This window comes from Salvelinus alpinus, chromosome 1 (genome assembly GCF_045679555.1).
Source record: "Salvelinus alpinus chromosome 1, SLU_Salpinus.1, whole genome shotgun sequence".
NCBI lineage: Eukaryota > Metazoa > Chordata > Actinopteri > Salmoniformes > Salmonidae > Salvelinus > Salvelinus alpinus.
This window is the reverse complement of record NC_092086.1, coordinates 42,705,897-42,732,436: the sequence shown is the minus strand read 5'-3', so window position 1 is coordinate 42,732,436 and position 26,540 is coordinate 42,705,897. Positions and strand designations below refer to the sequence as shown.

Here is a 26,540-nt window from a genome sequence, read left to right as displayed (position 1 = left end):
GAGGAGAGGGTAGCGGGGGAGAGAGAGCGAAGGTTGGGACGGCGCGATACCATCCGAGTAGGGGCAGTGTGGGAAGTGTTGGATGAGAGCGAGAGGGAAAAGGATACAAGGTAGTGGTCGGAGACTTGGAGGGGAGTTGCAATGAGGTTAGTGGAAGAACAGCATCTAGTAAAGATGAGGTCGAGCGTATTGCCTGCCTTGTGAGTAGGGGGGGAAGGTGAGAGGGTGAGGTCAAAAGAGGAGAGGAGTGGAAAGAAGGAGGCAGAGAGGAATGAGTCAAAGGTAGACGTGGGGAGGTTAAAGTCGCCCAGAACTGTGAGAGGTGAGCCGTCCTCAGGAAAGGAGCTTATCAAGGCATCAAGCTCATTGATGAACTCTCCGAGGGAACCTGGAGGGCGATAAATGATAAGGATGTTAAGCTTGAAAGGGCTGGTAACTGTGACAGCATGGAATTCAAAGGAGGCGATAGACAGATGGGTAAGGGGAGAAAGAGAGAATGTCCACTTGGGAGAGATGAGGATCCCGGTGCCACCACCCCGCTGACCAGAAGCTCTCGGGGTGTGCGAGAACACGTGGGCGGACGAAGAGAGAGCAGTAGGAGTAGCAGTGTTATCTGTGGTGATCCATGTTTCCGTCAGTGCCAAGAAGTCGAGGGACTGGAGGGAGGCATAGGCTGAGATGAACTCTGCCTTGTTGGCCGCAGATCGGCAGTTCCAGAGGCTACCGGAGACCTGGAACTCCACGTGGGTCGTGCGCGCTGGGACCACCAGATTAGGGTGGCCGCGGCCACGCGGTGTGGAGCGTTTGTATGGTCTGTGCAGAGAGGAGAGAACAGGGATAGACAGACACATAGTTGACAGGCTACAGAAGAGACTACGCTAATGCAAAGGAGATTGGAATGACAAGTGGACTACGCGTCTCGAATGTTCAGAAAGTTAAGCTTACGTAGCAAGAATCTTATTGACTAAAATGATTAAGATGATACAGTACTGCTGAAGTAGGCTAGCTGGCAGTGGCTGCGTTGTTGACTTTGTAGGCTAGCTGGCAGTGGCTGCGTTGTTGACACTACACTAATCAAGTCGTTCCGTTGAGTGTAATAGTTTCTACAGTGCTGCTATTCGGGGGCTAGCTGGCTAGCTAGCAGTGTTGATTACGTTACGTTGCGTTAAAAGAACGACAATAGCTGGCTAGCTAACCTAGAAAATCGCTCTAGACTACACAATTATCTTTGATACAAAGACGGCTATGTAGCTAGCTATGTAGCTAGCTACGATCAAACAAATCAAACCGTTGTACTGTAATGAAATGAAATGAAAATGTGATACTACCTGTGGAGCGAAGCGGAATGCGACCGGGTTGTTGAGTGCGGAAGTTCTATTCGGTAGACGTTGGCTAGCTGTTGGCTAGCTAGCAGTGTCTCCTACGTTAAGGACGACAAATAGCTGGCTAGCTAACCTCGGTAAATTAAGATAATCACTCTAAAACTACACACTCTAAACTACACAATTATCTTGGATACGAAGACAGCAAAGACAACTATGTAGCTAGCTAACACTACACTAATCAAGTCGTTCAGTTGAGTGTAATAGTTGCTACAGTGCTGCTATTCGGTAGACGGTGGACGTTTGCTAGCTGGCTAGCTGCTGGGCAGATAGCAGTGTAGACTGCGTTAGGACGACGAAATACGATAATTACGCAATTATCTTTGATACAAAGACGGCTATGTAGCTAGCTAAGAAGAAATTGCTAAGATTAGACAAATCAAACCGTTGTACTATAATGAAATGTAATGAAATGTAATGAAAAGTTATACTACCTGCGGACCAAAGTGCGAATGCGACCTGCTCCTCCAACCCGGAAGTACTAACTACTGAGCAGGGACTGTAAATGGCTTTATACCATTACATCTAACTACAGCTGAGAGATTAGGGATAAGATTATCAGAGCTTCGCGTGCCATATAGTTCACATGCAGCCCATAGGTTTATGGTGTCTAATTCACAAGTGAATATGGCCTGAACATAGTTCATCTCAATGGGTTAACTAACTCACTGATTACCTGTAAAATGCTTAAAAAACATTATATATTTTTATAGTTAATCCTTACATGCAACATCTCATAATTCTTAAACAGTTCTCGGAAGCACTACACTGAGTAATGACTGTGTTTGTCTCTCCACACTCATGTTCATTTACAATGTTTGTTGAGTACATCCCTGCTGTGCTCTGTGCTCTGTGTATCTGTCTGTCTGTGGACTGGCTGTGTGTCACTTGCTGGTTACATTCTGTGTTGGCGTGTTGTGTTATTGGTTCAACACATGTTATTACACAGACGTCAACAAACCACAGACGGACAGAGGGAGTGAGGGGAGAGAGAGAGGGTCAGAGAGGGGGAGAGAGGGAGGGGCGACAGAGGGAGTGAAGGGAGAGAGAGAGGGTGAGAGAGAGGGTCAGAGAGGGGGAGAGAGGGAGGGGCGACAGAGGGGGAGAGAGGGAGGGGCGACAGAGGGGGAGAGAGGGAGGGGCGACAGAGAGGGGGAGAGAGGAAGGGAGCAAGAGAGAGTGTCAGAGGGCAGAGAGTGCACCAAGGGTGGGAGGGAAATTAAATTGAATCTGAGACTGATCAAATATAGATGAAAAGCAAGAAATCATATGAAATATGAAAGAGCGAAAGTGTTCCAGTAAAAAGTACAGGTGTTTAACTCAGACATGATGAGGGGTAGAAGAACTAGGATTATTATAAAACATGTTATACCCTACATAGACAGAGAAATTCAGCTATAAAGTTCAAGTATAGATTCCAAAAAAAGAGAAGACAAACTGAGCTCAGAGTTGGTTGTGGATAATTAGTGGGGAGCCTATAGCCAAAGGAAGAGGAGAAAAGTACTGTTGTGTTGAGGCAGGAAAAAGAGAAAGAAAGAGAGAGGGAGTGAATAAGATTGAGAATTATTTATAGATGAGCAGACTGTTGCATTTAAGTCTTTGTGGTTATGCATAACAATAACTATGGGGATTTGGTGTGAGGACATGCCTCTAAAACCGATTGCAAAGGGCAGAGTTTGCCTGTCCTCTGCTTTCATATCATTGCATTCAACACCCTTTTTTGAAAGCCATGATTCTGTATGTGAATGCGCAATTTTATGTACAGTACCAGTCAAAACTTTGGACAGACTCATTAAAGTGTTTTTCTTTATTTTTATTATTTTCTACATTATAGAATAATAGTGAAGACATCAAGACTATGAAATCACACATATGGAATCATGTAGTAACCAAAAAAGTGTTCATTTATTTTATATTTGAGATTCTTCAAAGTAGCCACCCTTTGCCTTGATGACAGCATTGCACACTCTTGGCATTCTCTCAACCGGCATCACCTGGAATGCTTTTCCAACAGTCTTGAAGGAGTTCCCACATATGCTGAGCACTTGTTGGCTGCTTTCCTTCACTCTGCGTTCCAACTCATCCCAAACCATCTCAATTGGGTTGAGGTCGGGTGATTGTGGAGGCCAGGTCATCTGATGCAGGGCTCCATCACTCTCCTTCTTGGTCAAATAGCCCTTACACAGACTGGAGGTGTGTTTTGGGTCATTGTCCTGTTGAAAAACAAATGATAGTCCCGCTAAGTGCAAACTAGATGGGATGGCCTATCGCTGCAGAATGCTGTGGTAGCCATGCTGGTTAAGTGTGCCTTGAATTCAAAATAAATCACAGACAGTGTCAACAGAAAAGCAACCCACACCATCACACCTTCATGCTTCACGGTGGGAACCACACATCCGGAACCATCATCCGTTCACCTACTCCGCGTCTCACAAAGACATGGCGGTTGAAACCAAATTTCTCAAATTTGGACTTTGCTCGTGTTTCTTGGCCCAAGCCAGTCTCTTCTTCTTATTGCTGTCCTTCAGTAGTGGTTTCTTTGCAGCAATTCTACCATGAAGGCCTGATTCATGCAATCTCCTCTGAACAGTTGATGTTGAGATGTGTCTGTTATTTGAACTCTGTGAAGCATTTATTTGGGCTGCAATCTGAGGTGCAGTTATCTCTAGTGAAATTATCCTCTGCAGCAGAGGTAACTCTGGGTCTTCCTTTCCTGTGGCGGTCCTCATGAGAGCCAGTTTCATCATAGCGCTTGATGGTTTTTGCGACTGCACTTGAAGAAACTTTTAAAGTTCTTGACATTTTCCGTATTGACTAACCTTCATGTCTTAGAGTAATGATGGACTGTGGTTTCTCTTTGCTTATTTGAGCTGTTCTTGCCATAATATGGACTTGGTCTTTTACCAAATAGGGCTACCTTCTGTATACCACCCTACCTTGTCACAACACAACTGATTGGCTCAAATGCATTAAGAAGGAATTTTTTTTTTTTTACAAATTAACTTTTAATAAGGCACACCTGTTAATTGAAATACATTCCAGTTGACTACCTCATGAAGCTGGTTGAGAGAATGCCAAGAGTGTGCAAAGCTGTCATCAAGGCGAAAGGTGGCTACTTAGAAGAATATCAAATATCAAATATATTTTGATTTGTTTAACACTTTTTTGGTTACTACATGATTCCATATGTGTTATTTCATCGTTTTGATGTCTTCACTATTATTCTACAATGTAGAAAATAGTCAAATAAAGAAAAACCCTTGAATGAGTAGATGTATCCAAACTTCTCCATTTCGTCTGTGTGCAGTGTGTGTGCATGTGTCTCTGTGTGTGTACTGTTCACATTTGACACCATATGTTATCCTGTCTTGTGTCAGTGTATCTCTGTTACAGTGAATGTGTGTGTTTGTGAATGTACCAAACGTGTGATTAAATCCATGTACAGGATGTGGTTAAATATTCTTGTGACTGTACTGTCTGTTAGGTATTTGATATGTCTGAGTGTGTATGTTCGTACCTCAAACTGCTGACAGGGTAGAATGAGTGTTGGCATTGTGCAGGACAGTTTGTTGGTTTTGGCACTGAGGAAGTGTAGGGGGAACTGAGGCAAGAGAGACTGAGATGACTTAAAAGGAGAAAGTTGGATAGTGATCTCAAACAAGGAATATTATCAGATTAAACTGTGGAATGCAGACAGAACTATACTCACACACACATACTGTACGCACACACGCACACACACACTTTCAAAGTATACCTCTCTCCTTGACTGACCCCACTAATTGATACAATTAACCTCATCCTTGAATAAACCGTAACAGCTTGCACATGTATCTTATACACAGACATGCTGTCTCATTGTCAAATCCAAACCGTTGTCTAGCGAGCCCAAACAGCCAAGAACACAATATTCTGGTAAATATTATGAAAACAAGTATTATCATAATTGTTGACAAAGCTGCACAGAGATATTGCTGTAATAAAGAGTTTTTCCTCCTTGATTTTGTGTAATTCACAAAAGGCGTATACAAGAGAATGTAGAGCAATTCATTTCAAAGGGAATGGCAGACAAAACACAATTAATTAATTCAGGAAATCATTTATAATTGGTGTTTAAGTAATAACCTGTTGAGCGGTGGAGAGAGAGATGTTTGGATTTGGCAATGTTCAGCTAGCTGCCTGTTCCTCCTTCCCACTGACAGTTAGAGGAGATGTGTTTGTTGCTGAGATGCGGGACAGAATAAACATACTTTATTGGCTAAGCAAGAGGAGAAATAGCAAACACCAAAATAACAACTCTGGCATAACAAGTATCTGTCATGAATGCATATTCTACAAGAGCCAGCTGAAATGTTAAACCTGAAGAGCATATACTTTACAGTTCTGATGAATTGAAGAGGTAACTTACCTAACTTTCACTACACCCTGCACAAGGCCCACACAGGCTTGTCACAGGCCAGCTAGGGACAGGGACAGTAGTGGGACCATTGTTGGCTCATAGGGAGACGGTCTTGAGTAATGTCTGCATACGTCCAGTCTCGTAAAATCACCCACTGGACAACGTATTGGTGGAGCTACGGCATGACATCACACTGTTGTTTACTGTTTGTATTTCCTCATTTTATTGAGTCATTTTCTAAATGTGTCTACTGTCCTCTAATAACTTGAGACAGTGAATCATAGCAACGACTATTACAAAAATATGTTGGAAAAATAGCTGGAAAAACACAAGTGTTGGCCAAGATAGGCTTTACTATAGAAGCTTGGTCATGGGTTTGGGTTTGGAGTGAATGTTAGCCCAGTGTTTTTGTGGGTTCTGTTCTCCCACTAGCCAGCAAACCAGCTGATAGAGCCCCAAAGTACACCTATACCTGCTAGACAGCTTCAAAGACTGTCTTGAGTGTGAATGTTTAGGGACCTGATGTTTTGGGTTACGGTAATCGAATTTCCACGTTGAGCGTGTGGCATTGTCAAGAAAACAATTTCTCTCTCCCTCTCCCTATGACTGTCACTGGGTCTTGGTCCAGACGCTGGCTTTAGAGCCAGACACACAGGTGCACTATGTTAGTCACAACTGAACCCGTCGGCTCGGGTGACTGTCTCTCATCCTGTTTTTCATTTATACAGTAATTTATCAGTGCAGGGTGCATCTGGCACAGTTTGTTTTGTGGCTTTTTTTAGGAATGATATCCAGAATATTTCTCTTGAGGTAAATATTTAGATTGTAAAAAGACAGAGGGTGATAGGTGAAAACAGGACAGCAGTTGCATAAGCGAGAGTAAGAGAGGGAGTGAGGGAGAGAGGGAGAGAGAGTAGAGAAAAGACAAGAGGAGAGAGGGGGAAATATACAGGTAGTTTAGAGTAAAGAAAGACAAAGGGAAAAAAAGAGAGAGATGGTGAAAAAGCATGGACACCGCTGTCAATATTTCCACGCTCTCACTTTCTCCGTTTCTTTCCGTTTCCCGCCTACTCTCTCTTTCTGCCTCTGTCTCTCTGTCTCTCTGTCTCTCCCCTAGATTTTTTTGACTATCTTGGCATTGTAATGATCTGGCCGTGTTCCAAAGCTCTTAAATCAATATAAATATCAGTGAAAGCAAGACAAAAATAACATAAATACACACATATGCTCCCTCTCATGTTTGTCTTGTTGCATTCCTCTCTCTCTCTCTTATGATCCCTCTCCCTTTTCTTTCAATCTCTCTCCTTCCTGTTGATGTTTGTAGAAGGAAATAGGATCTTTAGTATTTCCATTAGATATTCAACTTCAGCACGACTGCACATGCCCAGTGTTGCAACCCTAATATGACCACATCACTAACCCTGTATGAACCAGAGCGCCAAACGTCTGTTTGACAACCTGTGCCTACGCCCCTGCCTTCATTTTGACTGTGCCTTCCGAAAGTATTCATACCCCTTGACTTATTCTACATTTTGTTGTGTTACAGCCTGAATTCAAAATGGATTAAATAGATGTTTTCTCTCTCGCCGATCTACACACAATACCTCACAATGACAAAGTGAAAATGTTTTTAGAAATTTTTGCAAATTTGTTGAAATTAAAATACAGAAATATTCCGTTTAGATAAGTATTCACACCCCTGAGTCAATACTTTTTAGAAGCACCTTTGGCAGCGATTACAGCTGTGAGTCTTTCTGGGTAAGTCTCTATTAAGGGTGTTTCACACTTGGTCCCTTTCAGCCAATTTTTGTGAACTTAGTGCAGTATGCTTAACTTTGTGTGCAGTGCAAACACTCCAAAGGAACTCAGACCACTCAAATGAGCCCCCGAAGAGAACCGAACTGAGACCACCTCGAGATGTGGTCTGAGTTCGGTTCGCTTGAATTCCGTGATCCAGTTCCCTTTTTTAGGGAATTGTGAACACAAAGTTCCACAGGTTCGCTTGTAATTATTCCCGCACCACACACTAACCTACCATGCCATAGCCACTCACATTGGCGCCACAAAATAAAGAAAATAATGATGTGCATGTTCGCGGAAAAAAACGTGTGCTGTTTTTGGATATTGCTTAGCGATTGTCAAGGATGCACAGACATTCCAAAATATGTGTGGAGTTTTTAGTTCAGATTATTTGTTTTGAATATGTGATCTGTAGGTTAAGAGAGCTTCATAAACTGTTTGTTCGATTGTGGGGTTTGAATAGTGTGAGAAGACAAAAACATACTTGGTAAGCATCACAACATAGGGTATAAAATCTATTCGAGCTCTTAAAGGGGCAGTAGCCTACATTGGGTGTACATTTTTCAATTATAGCATTATTTAATCTGCATTTATTATTCTGCTATTTATTCTGTTACCAATAATATTTGCATATTAATAGTATCTTCTGATTACACTTATTATGTCTCAACTTTTAACTATATGCAATCTATTAGCTTCCAAAATGAAAGTAGGTATATGGTAGAGTATATCTAGCTGTCCGATAACACATTCTGATGGAATGGCTTATCCTGCACAGTGCATTGAGGGAATGTTGGAAGAAGATCTTGGTTCCTTTCTAAACATAGCAATGAGAATGCAAAGAGGATTTGGACCACAAAATAGGTGAAGTGAACAGGCAAAATAGTTCAAATCAAATGTTATTGGTCACATACACATGGTTAGCAGATGTTAATGCAAGTGTAACGAAATGTTTGTGCTTCTAGTTTCGACAGTGCAGTAATATCTAACAAGTAATCAAACAATTCCCCAACAACTACCTAATACACACAAATCTAAAGGGATGAAATAAGACTATGTACATATAAATATATGGATGAGCGATGGCCGAGCGGCATAGGCAAGATGCAATAGATGGTACAAGATACAGTATATACATATGATATGAGTAATGTAATATATGTAAACATTATTAAAGTGGCATTGTTTCAAGTGACTAGTGAGTCTTTATGTAGGCAACAGCCTCTTTGAGTTAGTGATTGCTGTTTAACAGTCTGATGGCCTTGAGATAGAAGCTGTTTTTCAGTCTCTCGGTCCCAGCTTTGATGCACCTGTACTGACCTCACCTTCTGGATGGTAGCGGTGTGAACAGGCAGTGAACAGGCAGCTGAGTCCTCATTCAAAGGCAAGGGCAATGTGAATACAATGAGAACTGAGATCGAGCTCTTTTTTTACCCCAGAGTTCACTTTAAAGAGGACTGAGATAGGTTATTTTAAAGGGGACTATATGTGAAAACCCAAATAAGAGATTTCCACACCTGGATTGTGCAACGTTTGCCCAATATTATTTTCAAACTGTTTCAAGCGCTGTCAAATTGGTTGTTCATCATTGCTAGACAACCATTTACAGGTCTTGCCATAGATTTTCAAGTAGAATTAAGTCAAAACCGGAACATTCACTATCTTCTTGGTAAGCAACTCCAGTGTAGATTTGGCTTGTTTTAGGTTATTGTCTTTCTGAAAGGTGAATTGTTGGAAAGCAGACTGAACCAGGTTTTCTTCTTGGATCTTGCATGTACTTAGCTACATTTTGTTTCTTTTTTATCCTGAAAAACTCCCCAGTTCTGAACGATTAGAAGCATACCCATAAGATGATGCAGCCATCACTATGCTTGAAAATATGAAGAGTGGTACTCAGTAATGTGCCACATTGTCTTGCAAACAGGATGCATGTTTTGGAATATTTGTGTTCTGTACAGGCTTCCTTCTTTTCACTTTGTCAATTAAGTTAATATTGTGGAGTAACTACAATGTTGTTGATCCATCCTCAGTTTTCTTCTATCACAACCACTCTGTAACTGTTTTAATGTTACCATTGGCCTCATGGTGAAATCCCTGAGCGGTTTCCTTCCTCTCCGGCAACTGAGTTAGGAAGGATGCCGTATCTTTGTAGTGACTGGGTGTATGGATACACCATCCAAAGTGTAATTAATAACTTCACCATGCTCAAAGGGATATTCACAAATATGTGCCCTTCTTTGTGAGGCATTGGGAAAAAAACATCCCTGGTCTTTGTGGTTGAACCGGTGTTTGAAATTCACTGCTCGACTGAGGGACCTTACAGATAATTGTATGTGTGAGATGAAGAGATGAGGTATTCATTCAAAAATCATGTTAAACACTATTATTGCACACAGAGTGAGTCCATACAACTTATTATGTGACTTCTTAAGCACATTTTTATTCCTGAACTTATTTAGGGGTAGTTATTGACTCAAGACATTTCAGCAAATGTTTTATTGATTCGAAAAAACTTTTTCGAAAAACATAATTCCACTTTGACATCATGGGTATGGTGTGTAGGCCACTGACAAAAAATCTACATTTTATACATTTTAAATTCAGGCTGTAACACAATCACATGTGGGAAAAGTCAAGGGGTGTGAATACTTTCTGAAGGCACTGTATCCGTCCGGCTCTTCATCTTCTGTTTGTTTCCCTTTGGGCAGGTCTGGTTTCACTGAGTTATTCCTAGAACATTCCAACTTAAGTGAGGTTATATAAGGAAACCTTAAGTGAGGTTACATAAGGAAACCTTAAGTGAGATTGCATAAGGGATTTGTATTCTCATCTGAGCTGAAATCTAAAGAGGTTATTACATACAACCAACTGTAGAACTATACTCAAATAGCCCTAGATATATGATTAGTATAATAAATGCATCACCCCACTATGCAGTTAAGAACACTGTTTTGGCAGTCAAAAACATGAAAGGACAAGGACTGGCACTACAGTGAAAATTCTACATGACATTTTCGTGAAGTGTTGATGATAAATAGTGGAGTCAGTCTGTGTGGAGTTTGTATGTTACTTGCTCTTTTCATACCATGCTGTCATGTTGGTAAACAGCAGTAAATATTGTCAGGTAGCTGTGATAGAGCAGGTAACTCCGCTACTGGCCTTCCTCTCTATTCCTCTCCTCCATCCCTCTCTCGTTCTCTGTTTACACCCTGTCTGTTTTGCTTCATTCCACTCCACCTTTCCATAATCTGTTTTTCAGCGAACGTGTGAGTATGTTTATAGAAGAGAGAGGGAGAGAGTGAGTTAAGTGTGGTCTGATTGAGGAGGTGGAATGGGCTGATAGTAAGAAGAAGGGAGGAGAAAGAGAGAGGGAGGGCTGAGAAAGAGGGAGTAGGGGGAAACAGACGGGTGGGGGGAGAAGAGGTATAAAAGTATAAAAGCCTTGCTATACAGAATAAAGAAATATCCCCAGAGAGAGAGAGAGAGAGATTGTGAAAGAGACTTTACCAGAGAGTTGACACCATAACTATCTTCTTAGGGTAAGTACAACTATCTCATAGGTTTATAGCTACATAACAATATACTATCCACAATATATTAAAAACAAGATATACATTTGATATTGGTAACTTTGACATAACTCCAGCAGAAATCCCATAAAGGAGGTTAATGTTTAGGTGTAAATATTGGCTGTCACTTTTTGCAGCCTAAAATTAAGTGTGACTGTAAATAACAAAACATACAGACTTTGATCCATTAAAATAGTGATACAGTGAGATGCATGGGTACAGCCTTCAGTTTATTTGATGTGCTACTGAGTGTTGAGTGAATAGGGGTCATTAGCCTGGTGGTGCAGTTCTGTGGGTTAGCACATTCTGGCCTGGGGGGGGGGGGGGGGTCTCAGGGCCTGCTGTGTGTTCGCCAGGCTGCAGACGTGCATAAAAGGCTGCAGACGATGCTGTCTGCACCTCACTAACACACACACACCCACTCATTGATATCCTCGTAACCCTTTTGCCTGTAAGGTCTGTGAGCTCCCTCCCTGTGGGCCAGCTGTGCCCCATGCCTGGGGGGGTGACGTGTGCCATTGGGTATGTAAAGGAGGGGCGTTGTACCAGGTTGTCATCCAAACCCTATAAACACAGGAGGCGACAGAGAGGGTCTGCCATGGGGCGCATGGATGTGGGTGAATGTGGGGGTTTTTGTTCGGAAGGTTGGGGTCTTGTTGACTATTTGTACAGGTGTCAAAAACCTGGCAAGATCACTGTGTGTGTGTGTGTGTGTGTGTGTGTGTGTGTTTAACTATACTTGTAGGGACCAAAAGTCCCTACAAGAATAGTAAACTAACAAACATTTGACCAACTGGAGACATTTTGTTGGTCCCCACACGGTCAAATGCTATTTCTAGGGGGTTTAGGGTTAAGGTTAAAATTTGTGTTAGGTTTAGAATTAGAATTAGGTTTAGGGTTAGGAGCTAGGGTTAGTTTTAGGGTTAGGAGCTAGGGTTAGGTTTAGGGTTAAGGTTAGGTTTTTTGTTTAAGGTTAGGTGTGTGTGTGTCACTGCTCCATTGCTGCCAGCACTATGACTGTTTTTCTCCCTCCCCCATCATTCAGCAATGGCACTGACTAGTTACTACAGTATACCCATATACAGTGCCGTGAAAAAGTATTTGCCCCCTTTCTGATTTTCTCTATTTTTGCATATTTTTGATACTGAATGTTATCAGATCTTCAACCAAAACCTACAAAGAGAACCTGAGTTTACAAATACCAGTTTATACCAGTTTAATGGAAGTATATATGGAGATAGTTTAGTGCCTAAAATAAGGGGATAAATAAAAAGGGTTTCCTGATCTTTTTTATATCTCTCAGCTATAGGACAGACACTTCAGAACAAACTTCCTTTCAGATTTTTTTGGGGGACTATATGTTGTTCCATGTACTGAATCTGTTATTCAATGTGTTTCTATTGGCTAATAGCAGTAATGACACATTCAATGTTTCATCCAATAATTTTATATATTTCTTTGATACCTTAAGGGGTCTTAAAATTCAAATAGCTAAATAATCATTGGTATGGTCATCTTAAAACAATTCATAAGTTAGCTTAGAACCCCCCTCGGCTTAGACAGGGCTTAGACTCGAATAAAATAGTTTTCAAGCATGAACTGCTCGTTTTAAGTCTTCGTTTCAGATCTTCAACAGACGGGACCCATCCAAAACGTTGACTCAGGTTTGCCAAAAAACACCTGGAAGCACCTGGATGATCATCAAGAATCTTGGAAGAATGTTCTATGGACAGTTGAGTCAAATGTATACCTTTTTGGATGACATGGGTCCCATTATGCCTGGCGAAAACCAAACACTGCATTCCACAGTAGAACCTCATACCAACGGTCAAGCATGGAGGTGGTAGTGTGATGGTTTGGGGATGCTTTGCTGCCTCAGGACCTGGACGACTTGCCTTAATAGAAGGAACTATGATTTCTGCTCTGTATCAGAGAATTCTACAGGAGAATGTCAGGCCATCCATCTGTGAGCTGAAGCTGAAGCATAGCTGGGTCATGCAGCAAGACAATGATCCAACACACACAATCAAGTCTACATGAAAATGGCTAAAACGCAACAAATTTGAAGTTTTGGAATGGCCTAGTCAAAGTCCAGACCTAATTCCAATTGAGATGTTGTGGCAGGACTTAAAACAAGCAGTTTATGCTTGAAAACACACAAATATTGCTGAGTTAAAGCAGTTCTGCATGGAAGAGTGGGCCAAAATTCCTCCACGGCGATGTGAGAGACTGATCAACAACTACAGGAAGCATTTGGTTGGAGTCATTGCAGCTCAAAGTGGCACAACCAGTTATTGAGGCTAAGGGGGCAATTACTGTTTCCCACAGGGGCATTGGGTGTTGCATAACTTTATTTATGAAATAAATTAAATAAGTATGTAATTGTTTTGTTATTTGTTCACTCATGTTGCCTTTATCTAATATTAGGTTTTGGTTGAAGATCTGATAACATTCAGTAACAGAAATATTCCAAAGTAGAGAAAATTAGAAAGGGGTTAAATACTTTTTGGGGAATTTGTTTGTTTGCCCTCTACTCTGGAAATACATAAATGTATAGGCCTAGATATGATTATTTTTGTTGACATTGAGAAATAGTGTGTAGTCAATGGATTTATGGCTGCGTTAACATGTACATAAACCCACATACAGACCCATGTAGAATCTTTACCACCAGTTCACTTGTTTAATAGCTGTCACAGTCCCTAACGTACAGTAACGTCAGCGCTCCCTCCATGCCTTCTTTCTCTCATGGTGGTGGTGGTATTATGACACATTTTAACATCAGTCTTCTCTCCAGCAGACCAAGAGACCGACAGACAGCCAGAGTGAGGATGAGGACTCTCCTCCAGTGTGTGGCCCTGTGTGTCACCATCTCTCTCTGCGTCTGCTACGGTACATTTCTACAAATCAACACTACGTCAATTCAGAATCTTTTTAGTAAACCTGGTGATCTACAGTGATAAGTCACTAATAACTTTCCCCTTCTTTTCCACAGATTCTCAAGAAAGCACAGAATCCTTTGAAGGTGATTGACCTTCAGATTCTTATGGCAGTAGAACATTCCCACACATTTGATGTATTATAAAAACACTATATTTGTAAATTTTTTATTTTATTTAATCTGATTTAGAATTCCAGAACAACTAGGCCATTCAGTGAATTCAATATGATTTTGTCACTGAAATCTGTATGCCCGCCCCTGTTGAGATGGGGGTAATTTCTTCTAATAAAATGGTTTTATTTAATTCCATTACATTCCAGATGTGTTTGTCAGTCCATACCGAGCCAACTCATTCATCAACCCACAGAGTCCACAGAGGGGAAGCGCCTACAACACTCCATCAAGAGGCAGCACTTACAGGAGGTACCACACACACGATCATTGGCTTACACACAATACCCCATAATGTCAAAGCTGAAATGTCTTGAATCAATAACTATTCAACCCCTTGTTATGTTAAGCCTAAATAAGTTTAGGAGTAAAAATGTGCTAAAAAAAAGCCACATAATGAGTTTCATGGACTCACTCAGTGTACAATAATAGGTTTTAACATGATTTTTGAATGACTACCTCATCTCCTTACCTCACACATACAATTATCTGTAAGGTCCCTCAGTCGAGCAGGGAATTTCAAACACAGATTAAACCACAAAGATCAGGGAGGTTTTCCAATGCCTCACAAAGAAGGGCACCTATTGGTCGATGTTTTTTTAGTTTTTTTTAAAGCACACATTCAATATCCCTTTGAGCATGGTGAAGTTATTAATTACACTTTGGATGGTGTATCAATACACCCAGTCACCACAGAAGATACAGGCGTCCTTCCTAACTCAGTTGCTGGAGAGGAAGGAAACCATTAGGCCAATGGTAACTTTAAAACAGTTACAGAGATGGCTGTGATAGGAGTAACTGAGGATGGATCAATAACATTGTAGTTACTCCACAATACTAACCTAATTGACAAAGCGAAAAGAAGGAAGTCTGTACAGAACACAAATATTCCAAAACATGCATCCTGTTTGCAAGGCACTAAAGTAAAACTGCAAAACAAAGCAATTAACTGTTTGTCTTGAATACATAGTGTTATTTTTGGGGCAAATCCAATACAAAACATTACTGAGTACCACTCTCTGTATTTTCAAGTATAATGGTGGCTGCATCATGTTATGGGTATGCATGTAATCATTAAGGACTGGGGAGTTTTACAGGATAAAACATTTACGGGATGGAGCTAAGTACAGGAAAACAAATCCTAGAGGAAAACCTGGTTCAGTCTGCTTTCCACCAGACACTGAGAGATTAATTCACCTTTCAGCAGGACAATAACCTAAAACACAAGGCCAAATCTACATTGGAGTTGCTTACCAAGAAGACAGTGAATGTTCCTGAGTGACCGAGTTACAGTTTCGACTTAAATCTGCTTGAAAATCTAAGGCCAGACTTGAAAATGGTTGTCTAGCAATGATCAATAACTCTTTTGACAGAGCTTGAAGAATTTTGAAAAGAATAATGGGCAAATATTGTACAATCCAGGTGTGCAAAGCTCTTAGAGACTTACCCAGAAAGACTCACGGCTGTAATCGCTGCCAAAGCTGATTCTAACATGTATTGGCTCAAGGGTGTGAATGCTTATGTAAATAGATATTTTTGTATTTAAATTTCAATACATTTGCTAACATTTCTAAAAACATGTTTTTAGAAAAAATATAAATTTAAACCATTTAGAATTCAGGCTATAACACAACACAATGTGTAAAAAGTCAAGGAATATGAATAGTTTCTGAAGGCACTGTAGGCCTCTGTTCTTTGTTTATCTGTGTTTCATAATGGTGACTATGATTGTAGTTGACTTGTGTCTGTGTTTCAGAACAATGAAGTCTCCAGTGGAGAGGCGCACAGAGACATGTGAAGACTACTCTCCCTGTCGCTTCTTTGCCCATCGCTATGGTTACCAGCTGGCCTATCAGAGATATTTTGGAGCCAGGAATCCAGGCACGACAGGGACCCGTGGATTCTGAGTTCCTGTCCATCTTATCATAGCAATTGTTCCTGCTATTGATTTACTGTACGCTCATTCAACACACTCTAACATAACATAACATAATAGGATATTGGTTCGGTGATGTAACAGTAAAAGAGATATGACAAATATATGAAAACATATCAGTAAATCAATTACGTATATAGTGATCCAATAATCTTGCGCATTTATATAATTCAAGCTCCATTTATTGTATAAATTTATAGCCTACTCACAATCACCACACCCTCAAAGAATAACTGCTTTCAGAAATCTGTGTTTGTGAAGATTAGCTTCACACCCACCTCCATTGTTCCCTTTTTCCATCCACACTAAGACAACAGCCTCTGTCTAACCCATATGTATTTATGTATTTATATATTAAAAAGTGTTTTTGAAGAGTTTCTTACATTCATTGTCTAAATCCTATGGTGTCACGATATTCCTCAGAGGGGCTTAGTAACCTTACTTGTGGGCTACAGAATCCCACCTCATTTGGTTCCACGTGTTGCCAGATTTCAGCTGAATAAGATTTTGAATAGGGAGCAGATGTGTGAACGCTAATAGCTGTCCCAGTTTGACCAGTGTGGTAGCAACAAATCAGAAAAATGTAGTGTGGAAACAATAAAAGCCAAGGGAAGCTACATCTTTGCACCAGCATGACAACGTTTGCACCTGTTTTTAAACTGTAAGTGTAAATTATGTTCAAAGTCAGTTACTATTTGTTTGATTATCCAGTAGTTTGTATGGCCTCGTCTTCCACTTTTGGAATGTAAATGTACATATTTTGGGTAATTTATTTCCCTAACTTTTGTAAATGGGAGCATCAATGGTATCAATAGAAAATATTCATTTCCAGGTCACATACAAAAATAAGTAGTCAGCTGGTCACTGTTTTTGTAGACAAGATGCAGCTCCTTACCGTACCATAAGAACCAGGGGTCATCTGAACACAGTGAATGTCAGTATCTAGAAGACGAGAGAGACACAAGCAGGACACTGGATCTGGTCATGGCACACCCACGAACAGTGGTGTAAAGTACTTAAGTAAATATATTTTCAAGTACTACTTAAGTCGTTTTTTGGGGTATCTGTACTTTACTTTACTATTTATATTTTTGACAACTTTTACTTTACTACATTCCTAAAGAAAATATTGTTATTTTTACTCCATACATTTTCCCTGACAACCCAAAGTCCTCCTTACATTTTGAATGCTTAGCAGAACAGGAAAATTGTGAAATTCACGCACTTGTCAAGAGAACACATGGTCATCCCTACTGCCTATGGTCTGGCGGACTCACTAAACACAAATGCATCTTTTGTAAATAATGTCTGAGTGTTGGAGTGTGCCCCTGAATATCTGTACATTTAAAAAATAAGAACATGGTGTCGTCCGCTTTACTTATTATAAGGAATTTGAAATGATTTATACTTTTACTTTTGATATATTTTAGCAATTCAATTTACTTTTGATACTTAAGTACATTTAAAACCAAATACTTTTAGACTTTTACTCAAGTAGTATTTTACTGGGTGACTTTCACTTTTACTTGAGTAACTTTCTATTAAGGTATCTATACTTTTACTCAAGTGTGACAATTGGGTATTTTTTCCACCACTCCCTGTCACACTGATGTTTTTTTGTGATTCCGCAGAACCAACATTTTCATAATTAAGGCTTTGCTAGGATAGATTTCTGAACTTTGTCCCTACATTGAGGAACGACATCAGCACTGATCCAGACGCTGAAATTACACCCCACATTGTCAAGGCCACTTCAGCGTTCCAGAAGTCCGACTTGGAAAGAAACTGAGAGAGCAAAATATAGAGGGACATTTCCCTTAAAGGTGAGGTCTTTCAATAAGGTCTTTACACACCCCTTAAGGGTGAGGTCTCTACATTCTGCAATGCTGTCAAGCAATAATGTGCTACTTAAGAAGTTGAACATGAGTGGGGAAAAGGCAACAAGTAATAGAATAGAATGGAGCAGAATAGAATAGAATGGAGCAGAATAGAAAAGAATGGAGCAGAATAGAATAGAATGGAGCAGAATAGAATAGAATGGAGCAGAATAGAATGGAATGAAGCAGAATAGAAAAGAATGGAGCAGAATAGAATGGAGCCGAATAGAATAGAATTTTGTTCTACTTCAGTAGTTGAACAATATATGTGTTTTAGTTTTTATATGCCTATCAATGCTCCATACAGGCACTGGATATACCATACCATGTGTATCACTGGTGAATGAATGTACAATCAACAATCAATCAAAAAATTGCTTTCAGTTTCTTCATATAGGAAATCACTGTGGTTTGTTATAAAAAAGCAAAACCTCTGATCAAAAGTCTGTCACATAATGACGAATGTCGGTTTCTCTTCTTGTTCAATTAATATCATATGGTTTTATCAACCAGTAGCTAGTGGTTTGAATGGGATGTCGTGTGGGCATGCTGTAAAACTCGGACCTCTTGAGGTTGTCTGGTGGTACTGCACATTTAAAGGAATGTTGTCTGTACACATTGGGGTCCGAAATGATTGACACCCTTGATAAAGATGAGCAAAAATGACTGTATAAAATAAATAATTCAAATACTGAGCTATATTGTATGCAACAAAAAAATGGGGACATTTTCATTCTCTATTTTCATGTCATCCAACAAATGTAAACGCCTGGAGTTTGCTAAACAGCATTGTCACTTGTATTGGAATCAGTGCTATGGTCAGATGACATGAAAACAGAGCTCTTTGGCCACGTACACCAGTGGTGGGTTTGGCGTCGAATTGAGAATGCATAAGCAGAAAAGAACCCCATACCAACTGTAAAATATGGTGGTGGATCTTGAATGTTATGGGGCTATTTTTCTTCCACTGGTCCTGGGGCCCTTGCTGAGGTCAACGTCATCATGAACTTTACCCAGTACACAGACATTTTAGCCAAAAACTGGTTGCCTCTGCCAGGAGGTTGAAACTTGGCAGCAAGTGGATCTTCCAGCAAGACAATAACCCCAAGCACATGTCAACATCCACAAAGAAATGGTTAATTGGCTACAAAATCAACATTTTGGAATGGCTATCTTATTCTCTAGGCTTGAAATCCATAGAAAACCTGTGGTTTGAATAGAAGAGGGCAGTCTATAAGCACAGATGAAGGATATCAAGGATCTGGAAGGATTATGTATGGAGGAATGGTCTAAGATCCCTCCCAATATGTTTTCCAACTCATAAAAAAATGCCTCATTGCCATTATCCTAGCAAGGTGGGGTATTGACAGGTACTGAAAACAGGGATGTCAATAGTTTTGACCCCTATCTTTTTGAGAAAAAAAGTATTACTTGTTAAACAAAATCTCTTTCTCTGAAGAATTGTATTAGCAGTGGTGTAAAGTACTTAAGTAAAAAATACTAAAGTACTACTTAAGTAGTTGTTTTGGGTATCTGTACTTTACTTTACTATTTCCATTTTTGACAACTTTTACTTTTACTACATTCCTAAGGAAAATAATGTATTTTTTAACTCAAAACATTTTCCCTGACACCCTAAAGTACTTGTTACATTTCGAATGCTTAGCAGGACAGGAAAATTATCCAATTCACACACTTATCAAGAGAACCCCCCTGGTCATCCCTACTGCATCTGGTCTGGCAGACTCACTAAACACACATGCTATGTTTGTAAATGATGTCTGAGTGTTGGAGTGTGCCCCTAGCTATCCGTTAAAAAATCTAAATAGTGCCGTCTGGTTTGCTTCATAATATAAGGAACGTGAAATGATTCATACTTTTACTTTTGATACTTAAGTATATTTTAGCAATTACATTTACTTTTGATACTTAAGTATATTTAAAACCAAATACTTTTGTAATTGTAGTATTTTACTGGATATCTTTCACTTTTACTTTAGTCATTTTCTATTAAGATATCTCTACTTGTACTCAAGTATTACAATTAGGTACTTTTTACACCACTGTGTATTAGTATAAAATAATAGCATTTCCAAATTTTTGGAGCATACAATTTAACTCAGTAATATAATTATTTAATTTCCACATTTTCGGAGCATACAATTTAACTCAGTAATATAATTATTTATTTCATCTTCATCAAGGGTGTAAATTTCGGGCCCCCACTGTAGGTGTGGGAATTATTAGAGACATGTACATATGTTTTTACAACAGTTAAGTATAAAAGGTGTAACACAATTTTTTCATGGGGTTTTTAAAAAACAGTTTTTTAAAAAAGCATGACCTCACCAAAAAATATGATGAAGCATAAATGTTTTCATTTTCATTACAGTACAACGGTTTGATTTGTTTGATCTTAGCTAGCTACATAGCCGTCTTTGTATCAAAGATAATTGTGTAGTTATTGAGGTTCGCTAGCCAGCTAGCCAGCTATTTTTCGTCCGAACGTGACGTAACGTAGTCAACACTGCTAGCTAGCTAGCCAGCTAGCCACCGAATAGCCGCATAGCAGCACTGGAGAAACGATTACATTACAACGGAATTACAACGGAACGACTTGATTAGTGTAGTGTTAGCTGGCTACATAGTTGTCTTTGCTATCTTTCTATCTAAGATAATTGTGTAGCTTAGAGTTGGTTAGAGTATTCGGTTAACTAGCCAGCTATTTTTGTCCGCCGCGCCGCGCTGCCGTCTCCTACCTAGTCAACACTGCTAGCTAACACTGCTAGCTAGCCAACTTCTACCGAATAGCAGCACTGTAGAAACTCACATTACAACTTACATTACAACGGAACGACTTGATTAGCGTAGTGTTAGCTAGCTACATAGTTGTCTTTGCTGTCCTTGTATCCAAGATAATTGTGTAGTTTTGAGAAATTTTCGAGGTTACCTAGCCAGTTAGAGGTTACCTAGCCAGCTACACGTTCAAACAAAGTCAACAACGCAGCCACTGCTAGCCAGCCTACTTCACCGCCAGCAGTACTATATCATTTTAGTCAATAAGATTTTATTTTTGCAACGTAAGCTTAACTTTCTGAACATTCGAGACGTGTAGTCCACTTGTCATTCTAATCTCCTTTGCATTAGCGTAGCCTCTTCTGTAGCCTGTCAACTATGTGTCTGTCTATCCCTCTTCTCTCCTCTCTGCACAGACCATACAAACGCTTCACACCGCGTGGCCGCTGCCATTCTAACCTGGTGGTTCCAGCGCGCACGACCCACGTGGAGTTCCAGGTCTCCGGCAGCCTCTGGAACTGCCGATCTGCGGCCAACAAGGCAGAGTTAATCTCAGCCTATGCGTCCCTCCAGTCCCTCGACTTCTTGGCACTGACGGAAACATGGATTACCACTGACAACACTGCTACTCCTACTGCTCTCGCCTCGTCTGCCCACGTGTTCTCGCACACCCCGAGAGCTTCTGGTCAGCGGGGCGGTGGCACTGGGATCCTCATCTCTCCCAAGTGGACATTCTCTCTTTCTCCCCTGACCCATCTGTCTATCGCCTCCTTTGAATTTCATGCTGTCACAGTTACCAGCCCTTTCAAGCTTAACATCCTTATCATTTATTGCCCTCCAGGTTCCCTTGGAGAGTTCATCAATGAGCTTGACGCCCTGATAAGTTCCTTTCCTGAGGATGGCTCACCTCTCACAGTTCTGGGTGACTTTAACCTCCCCACGTCTACCTTTGACTCATTCCTCTCTGCCTCCTTCTTTCCACTCCCCTCCTCTTTTGACCTCACCCTCTCACCTTCCCCCCCTACTCACAAGGCAGGCAATACGCTTGACCTCATCTTTACTAGATGCTGTTCTTCCACTAATCTCACTGCAACTCCCCTCCAAGTCTCCGACCACTACCTTGTATCCTTTTCCCTCTCGCTCTCATCTAACACTTCCCACACTGCCCCTACTCGGATGGTATCGCGCCGTCCCAACCTTCGCTCTCTCTCCCCCGCTACTCTCTCCTCTTCCATCCTATCATCTCTTCCCTCTGCTCAAACCTTCTCCAACCTATCTCCTGATTCTGCCTCCTCAACCCTCCTCTCCTCCCTTTCTGCATCCTTTGACTCTCTATGTCCCCTATCCTCCAGGCCGGCTCGGTCCTCCCCTCCTGCTCCGTGGCTCGACGACTCACTGCGAGCTCACAGAACAGGGCTCCGGGCAGCCGAGCGGAAATGGAGGAAAACTCGCCTCCCTGCGGACCTGGCATCCTTTCACTCCCTCCTCTCTACATTCTCCTCTTCTGTCTCTGCTGCTAAAGCCACTTTCTACCACTCTAAATTCCAAGCATCTGCCTCTAACCCTAGGAAGCTCTTTGCCACCTTCTCCTCCCTCCTGAATCCTCCTCCCCCTCCTCCCCCCTCCTCCCTCTCTGCGGATGACTTCGTCAACCATTTTGAAAAGAAGGTCGACGACATCCGATCCTCGTTTGCTAAGTCAAACGACACCGCTGGTTCTGCTCACACTGCCCTACCCTGTGCTTTGACCTCTTTCTCCCCTCTCTCTCCAGATGAAATCTCGCGTCTTGTGACGGCCGGCCGCCCAACAACCTGCCCGCTTGACCCTATCCCCTCCTCTCTTCTCCAGACCATTTCCGGAGACCTTCTCCCTTACCTCACCTCGCTCATCAACTCATCCTTGACCGCTGGCTACGTCCCTTCCGTCTTCAAGAGAGCGAGAGTTGCACCCCTTCTGAAAAAACCTACACTCGATCCCTCCGATGTCAACAACTACAGACCAGTATCCCTTCTTTCTTTTCTCTCCAAAACTCTTGAACGTGCCGTCCTTGGCCAGCTCTCCTGCTATCTCTCTCAGAATGACCTTCTTGATCCAAATCAGTCAGGTTAAGACTAGTCATTCAACTGAGACTGCTCTTCTCTGTGTCACGGAGGCGCTCCGCACTGCTAAAGCTAACTCTCTCTCCTCTGCTCTCATCCTTCTAGACCTATCGGCTGCCTTTGATACTGTGAACCATCAGATCCTCCTCTCCACCCTCTCCGAGCTGGGCATCTCCGGCGCGGCCCACGCTTGGATTGCGTCCTACCTGACAGGTCGCTCCTACCAGGTGGCGTGGCGAGAATCTGTCTCCGCACCACGTGCTCTCACCACTGGTGTCCCCCAGGGCTCTGTTCTAGGCCCTCTCCTATTCTCGCTATACACCAAGTCACTTGGCTCTGTCATATCCTCACATGGTCTCTCCTATCATTGCTATGCAGACGACACACAATTAATCTTCTCCTTTCCCCCCTCTGATAACCAGGTGGCGAATCGCATCTCTGCATGTCTGGCAGACATATCAGTGTGGATGACGGATCACCACCTCAAGCTGAACCTCGGCAAGACGGAGCTGCTCTTCCTCCCGGGGAAGGACTGCCCGTTCCATGATCTCGCCATCACGGTTGACAACTCCATTGTGTCCTCCTCCCAGAGTGCTAAGAACCTTGGCGTGATCCTGGACAACACCCTGTCGTTCTCAACTCACATCAAGGCGGTGACCCGTTCCTGTAGGTTCATGCTCTACAACATTCGCAGAGTACGACCCTGCCTCACACAGGAAGCGGCGCAGGTCCTAATCCAGGCACTTGTCATCTCCCGTCTGGATTACTGCAACTCGCTGTTGGCTGGGCTCCCTGCCTGTGCCATTAAACCCCTACAACTCATCCAGAACGCCGCAGCCCGTCTGGTGTTCAACCTTCCCAAGTTCTCTCACGTCACCCCGCTCCTCCGCTCTCTCCACTGGCTTCCAGTTGAAGCTCGCATCCGCTACAAGACCATGGTGCTTGCCTACGGAGCTGTGAGGGGAACGGCACCTCCGTACCTTCAGGCTCTGATCAGGCCCTACACCCAAACAAGGGCACTGCGTTCATCCACCTCTGGCCTGCTCGCCTCCCTACCTCTGAGGAAGTACAGTTCCCGCTCAGCCCAGTCAAAACTGTTCGCTGCTCTGGCACCCCAATGGTGGAACAAACTCCCTCACGACGCCAGGTCAGCGGAGTCAATCACCACCTTCCGGAGACACCTGAAACCCCACCTCTTTAAGGAATACCTAGGATAGGATAAAGTAATCCTTCTAACCCCCCCCTCCCCCTTAAAAGACTGAGATGCACTATTGTAAAGTGGTTGTTCCACTGGATATCATAAGGTGAATGCACCAATTTGTAAGTCGCTCTGGATAAGAGCGTCTGCTAAATGACTTAAATGTAAATGTAAATGTAGAATGTTTTTTCGAATGTTTAGAATATATGCAAAAAAAATTGAGAATTCAGGGTGTGTGTGTGTGTGTGTGTGTGTGTGTGTGTGTGTGTGTGTGTGTGTGTGTGTGTGTGTGTGTGTGTGTGTGTGTGTGTGTGTGTGTGTATCTGTTCATGTGCCAGTGTACATTTGCTGTTGCTTGTGGGTGTATGATACATGATTCCTCAACCAATCACAAACTCAAGATATTGTGAGGGTCATAACTATAATCTGAGTGTGTGTTCATGTACTGGTGAGAGAGACAAGCAAGACAGAACAGTCTAAATCTCATACTTGTTGATCGTCCAGATCGTGAACCAAAAGCAAAGAGAAAGATGAAGCCCTTGGCCATCCTTGTCCTCTGTGCTCTGGCATGTGTGTGCCACTCTATTGGAGGTAAGAGCAGAGATAGAGCGACAGCGTTAGTCAAGGTTTTGCAAATGTGCAAAATGTGCAACTCTTTTAAAGATTTCAGCATAAATGGAATGGAAAATAATCAAATAAATAATGAAACTTCATATAAATGTTAAAGAATAAATAAAACATGTACATGTTGTAATTGTGTTTTCAGATCGAGATGATTAATCATGAACAATACTGTTTCCTCTCTACACAGACTCCTCTACCTCCACTGCCTCAAAGCCTGCTAGTGAGAAAAGAGTGGGTAAGAGACATCAGTAGGATAATTGGTACCAGAATGGCAGTGGTCTGATTGTGTGTACTGTAATGTTGATGACCAGTCGTAGATGCACTGAACATGGTTATTCTAAGTGCAGTGTGATTACACTTGTTTATATTTCTCTCGTTTTAAAAAGTGAATATGTTCTATGACCTTACAGGTGTGTTTGTTAAGAAGGACCTGGCCTCCACTTTGGTGCGACAGAAGAGAGCCGGCACTGCCCTTGCAGACTTGTCCCTGACTCAGCTGGAGAGGTACCGTACTGTTGTCCCATGTCTGTCATCTGATAGCCTGGCACACAAGGTTGTTTTTCTACAAGGTGTCGGAAGCGTTCCACAGGGATGCTGGCCCATGTTGACTCCAATGCTTCCCACAGTTGTGCGAAGTTGACTGGATGTAATTTGGGTGGTGGACCATTCTTGATACACACTGGAAACTATTGAGTGTAAAAAACCCAACAGTGTTGCCGTTCTTGACACAAACCAGTGTGTCTGGCACCTACTACCATACCCTGTTCAAAGGCACTTAAATCTCTTGTCTTGCCCATTCACCCTCTGAATGGAACACATACAGTACACAATCCATGTCTCAATCCCTCTTTAAAAATCCCTCTTTAACGTGTCTCTTCCCCTTCATCTACACTGACTGAAGTGGCTTTAACAAGTGACATCAATAAGGGATCATAGCTCTCACCTGGATTCACCTGGTCAGTCTCTATCATGGAAAGAGCAGGTGTTCTTAATGTTTTGTACACTCAGTGTATGTGTTTTGCTGTTAATCAATGCTTGTATGGGAACATGCATAATTTCCACTTCATTTAAGATTAATTTAAGATTAAATGTGCTCAAATATTCAGGGAATTTCCTGTTGTTATCATGGAATGAAATGTTAATTATATAAGCCTATTTCTTCACACTGGATAATATCTAGATTTTCATCTATGTTTTTTTTCGACCCCCTTTTTTCTTTCACCTCTTCCTCTTATTTTATGGAAACTGCCCAACCCTTCATTCCCAGTCTGAGGGAGGTGTGTGAGCTTAACTACTGGTGTGAGAACATGATGGACACCGCTGGGATCATTGCTGCTTACACCGAATACTATGGACCAATCCCATACTAGATGTCAACCCACTGCACAAACCAACTTCCATTCTGCAAGGCTTTTTGGAGAGAAATAGTTGTAATGTTCTGAGGATGAAACATCTGAATAAATCTAAACAAATGAAGTATAAATTGATACGGTGTTAGAGGGAGAGCGAGAGAGAAAGAGAGAAAGAGGACAACGAGAAGTTATCAAGAGAACTATTTGGTAATATTCTGTAGTGTAGTATGGTCAATAAAATTATCTAAACAATGTGTCTTTCATAAAATTATTTCATATTACATAACAATATTCTAACAATGTTATAACATGATACATTGTGTGAGATGTGTAATTTCCTTAAGGGAACAAATGAGAAACAGATTAGGCTACACACTAATGGAGACCTGAAGAAAT

At 41.6% G+C, this 26,540-nt stretch overlaps 2 protein-coding genes across 3 annotated transcripts; both read left to right on the top strand.

Annotated features, from left to right (window-relative positions):
• Positions 1-10,974: 10,974 nt before the first annotated feature.
• On the top strand, positions 10,975-16,575 carry LOC139576711 (matrix Gla protein-like). 2 transcript variants are annotated; one of them, XM_071403075.1, is made up of 5 exons: positions 10,975-11,120; positions 13,951-14,042; positions 14,146-14,175; positions 14,412-14,514; positions 16,019-16,575. In XM_071403075.1, exons 2-5 carry the CDS (start codon positions 13,982-13,984, stop codon positions 16,167-16,169), a joined length of 345 nt encoding a protein of 114 aa, XP_071259176.1. In that variant the 5' UTR covers positions 10,975-11,120; positions 13,951-13,981; the 3' UTR covers positions 16,170-16,575. The 2 variants fall into 2 exon arrangements, with proteins under 2 accessions (XP_071259176.1, XP_071259184.1); XM_071403083.1 differs by having other exon boundaries at positions 11,008-11,120; positions 13,948-14,042.
• A 7,902-nt stretch (positions 16,576-24,477) lies between these two features.
• On the top strand, positions 24,478-26,379 carry LOC139576707 (osteocalcin-like). Its single transcript, XM_071403061.1, has 4 exons — positions 24,478-24,759; positions 24,980-25,027; positions 25,203-25,296; positions 26,060-26,379. The coding sequence occupies exons 1-4, from the start codon at positions 24,699-24,701 to the stop codon at positions 26,160-26,162; spliced, it is 306 nt and encodes a 101-aa protein (XP_071259162.1). The 5' UTR covers positions 24,478-24,698; the 3' UTR covers positions 26,163-26,379.
• Positions 26,380-26,540: the final 161 nt, after the last annotated feature.

Coding starts and splice junctions, on each gene's coding strand:
- LOC139576711 (XM_071403075.1), top strand. CDS start 13,982: ATGAGGACTCTCCTCCAGTGTGTGGCCCTGTGTGTCACCATCTCTCTC. Junction 14,176..14,411: donor AAGCACAGAATCCTTTGAAG/GTGATTGACCTT, acceptor ATTACATTCCAG/ATGTGTTTGTCAGTCCATAC. Junction 14,515..16,018: donor AGAGGCAGCACTTACAGGAG/GTACCACACACA, acceptor TCTGTGTTTCAG/AACAATGAAGTCTCCAGTGG.
- LOC139576707 (XM_071403061.1), top strand. CDS start 24,699: ATGAAGCCCTTGGCCATCCTTGTCCTCTGTGCTCTGGCATGTGTGTGC. Junction 24,760..24,979: donor TGTGTGCCACTCTATTGGAG/GTAAGAGCAGAG, acceptor CTCTCTACACAG/ACTCCTCTACCTCCACTGCC. Junction 25,297..26,059: donor TCCCTGACTCAGCTGGAGAG/GTACCGTACTGT, acceptor CTTCATTCCCAG/TCTGAGGGAGGTGTGTGAGC.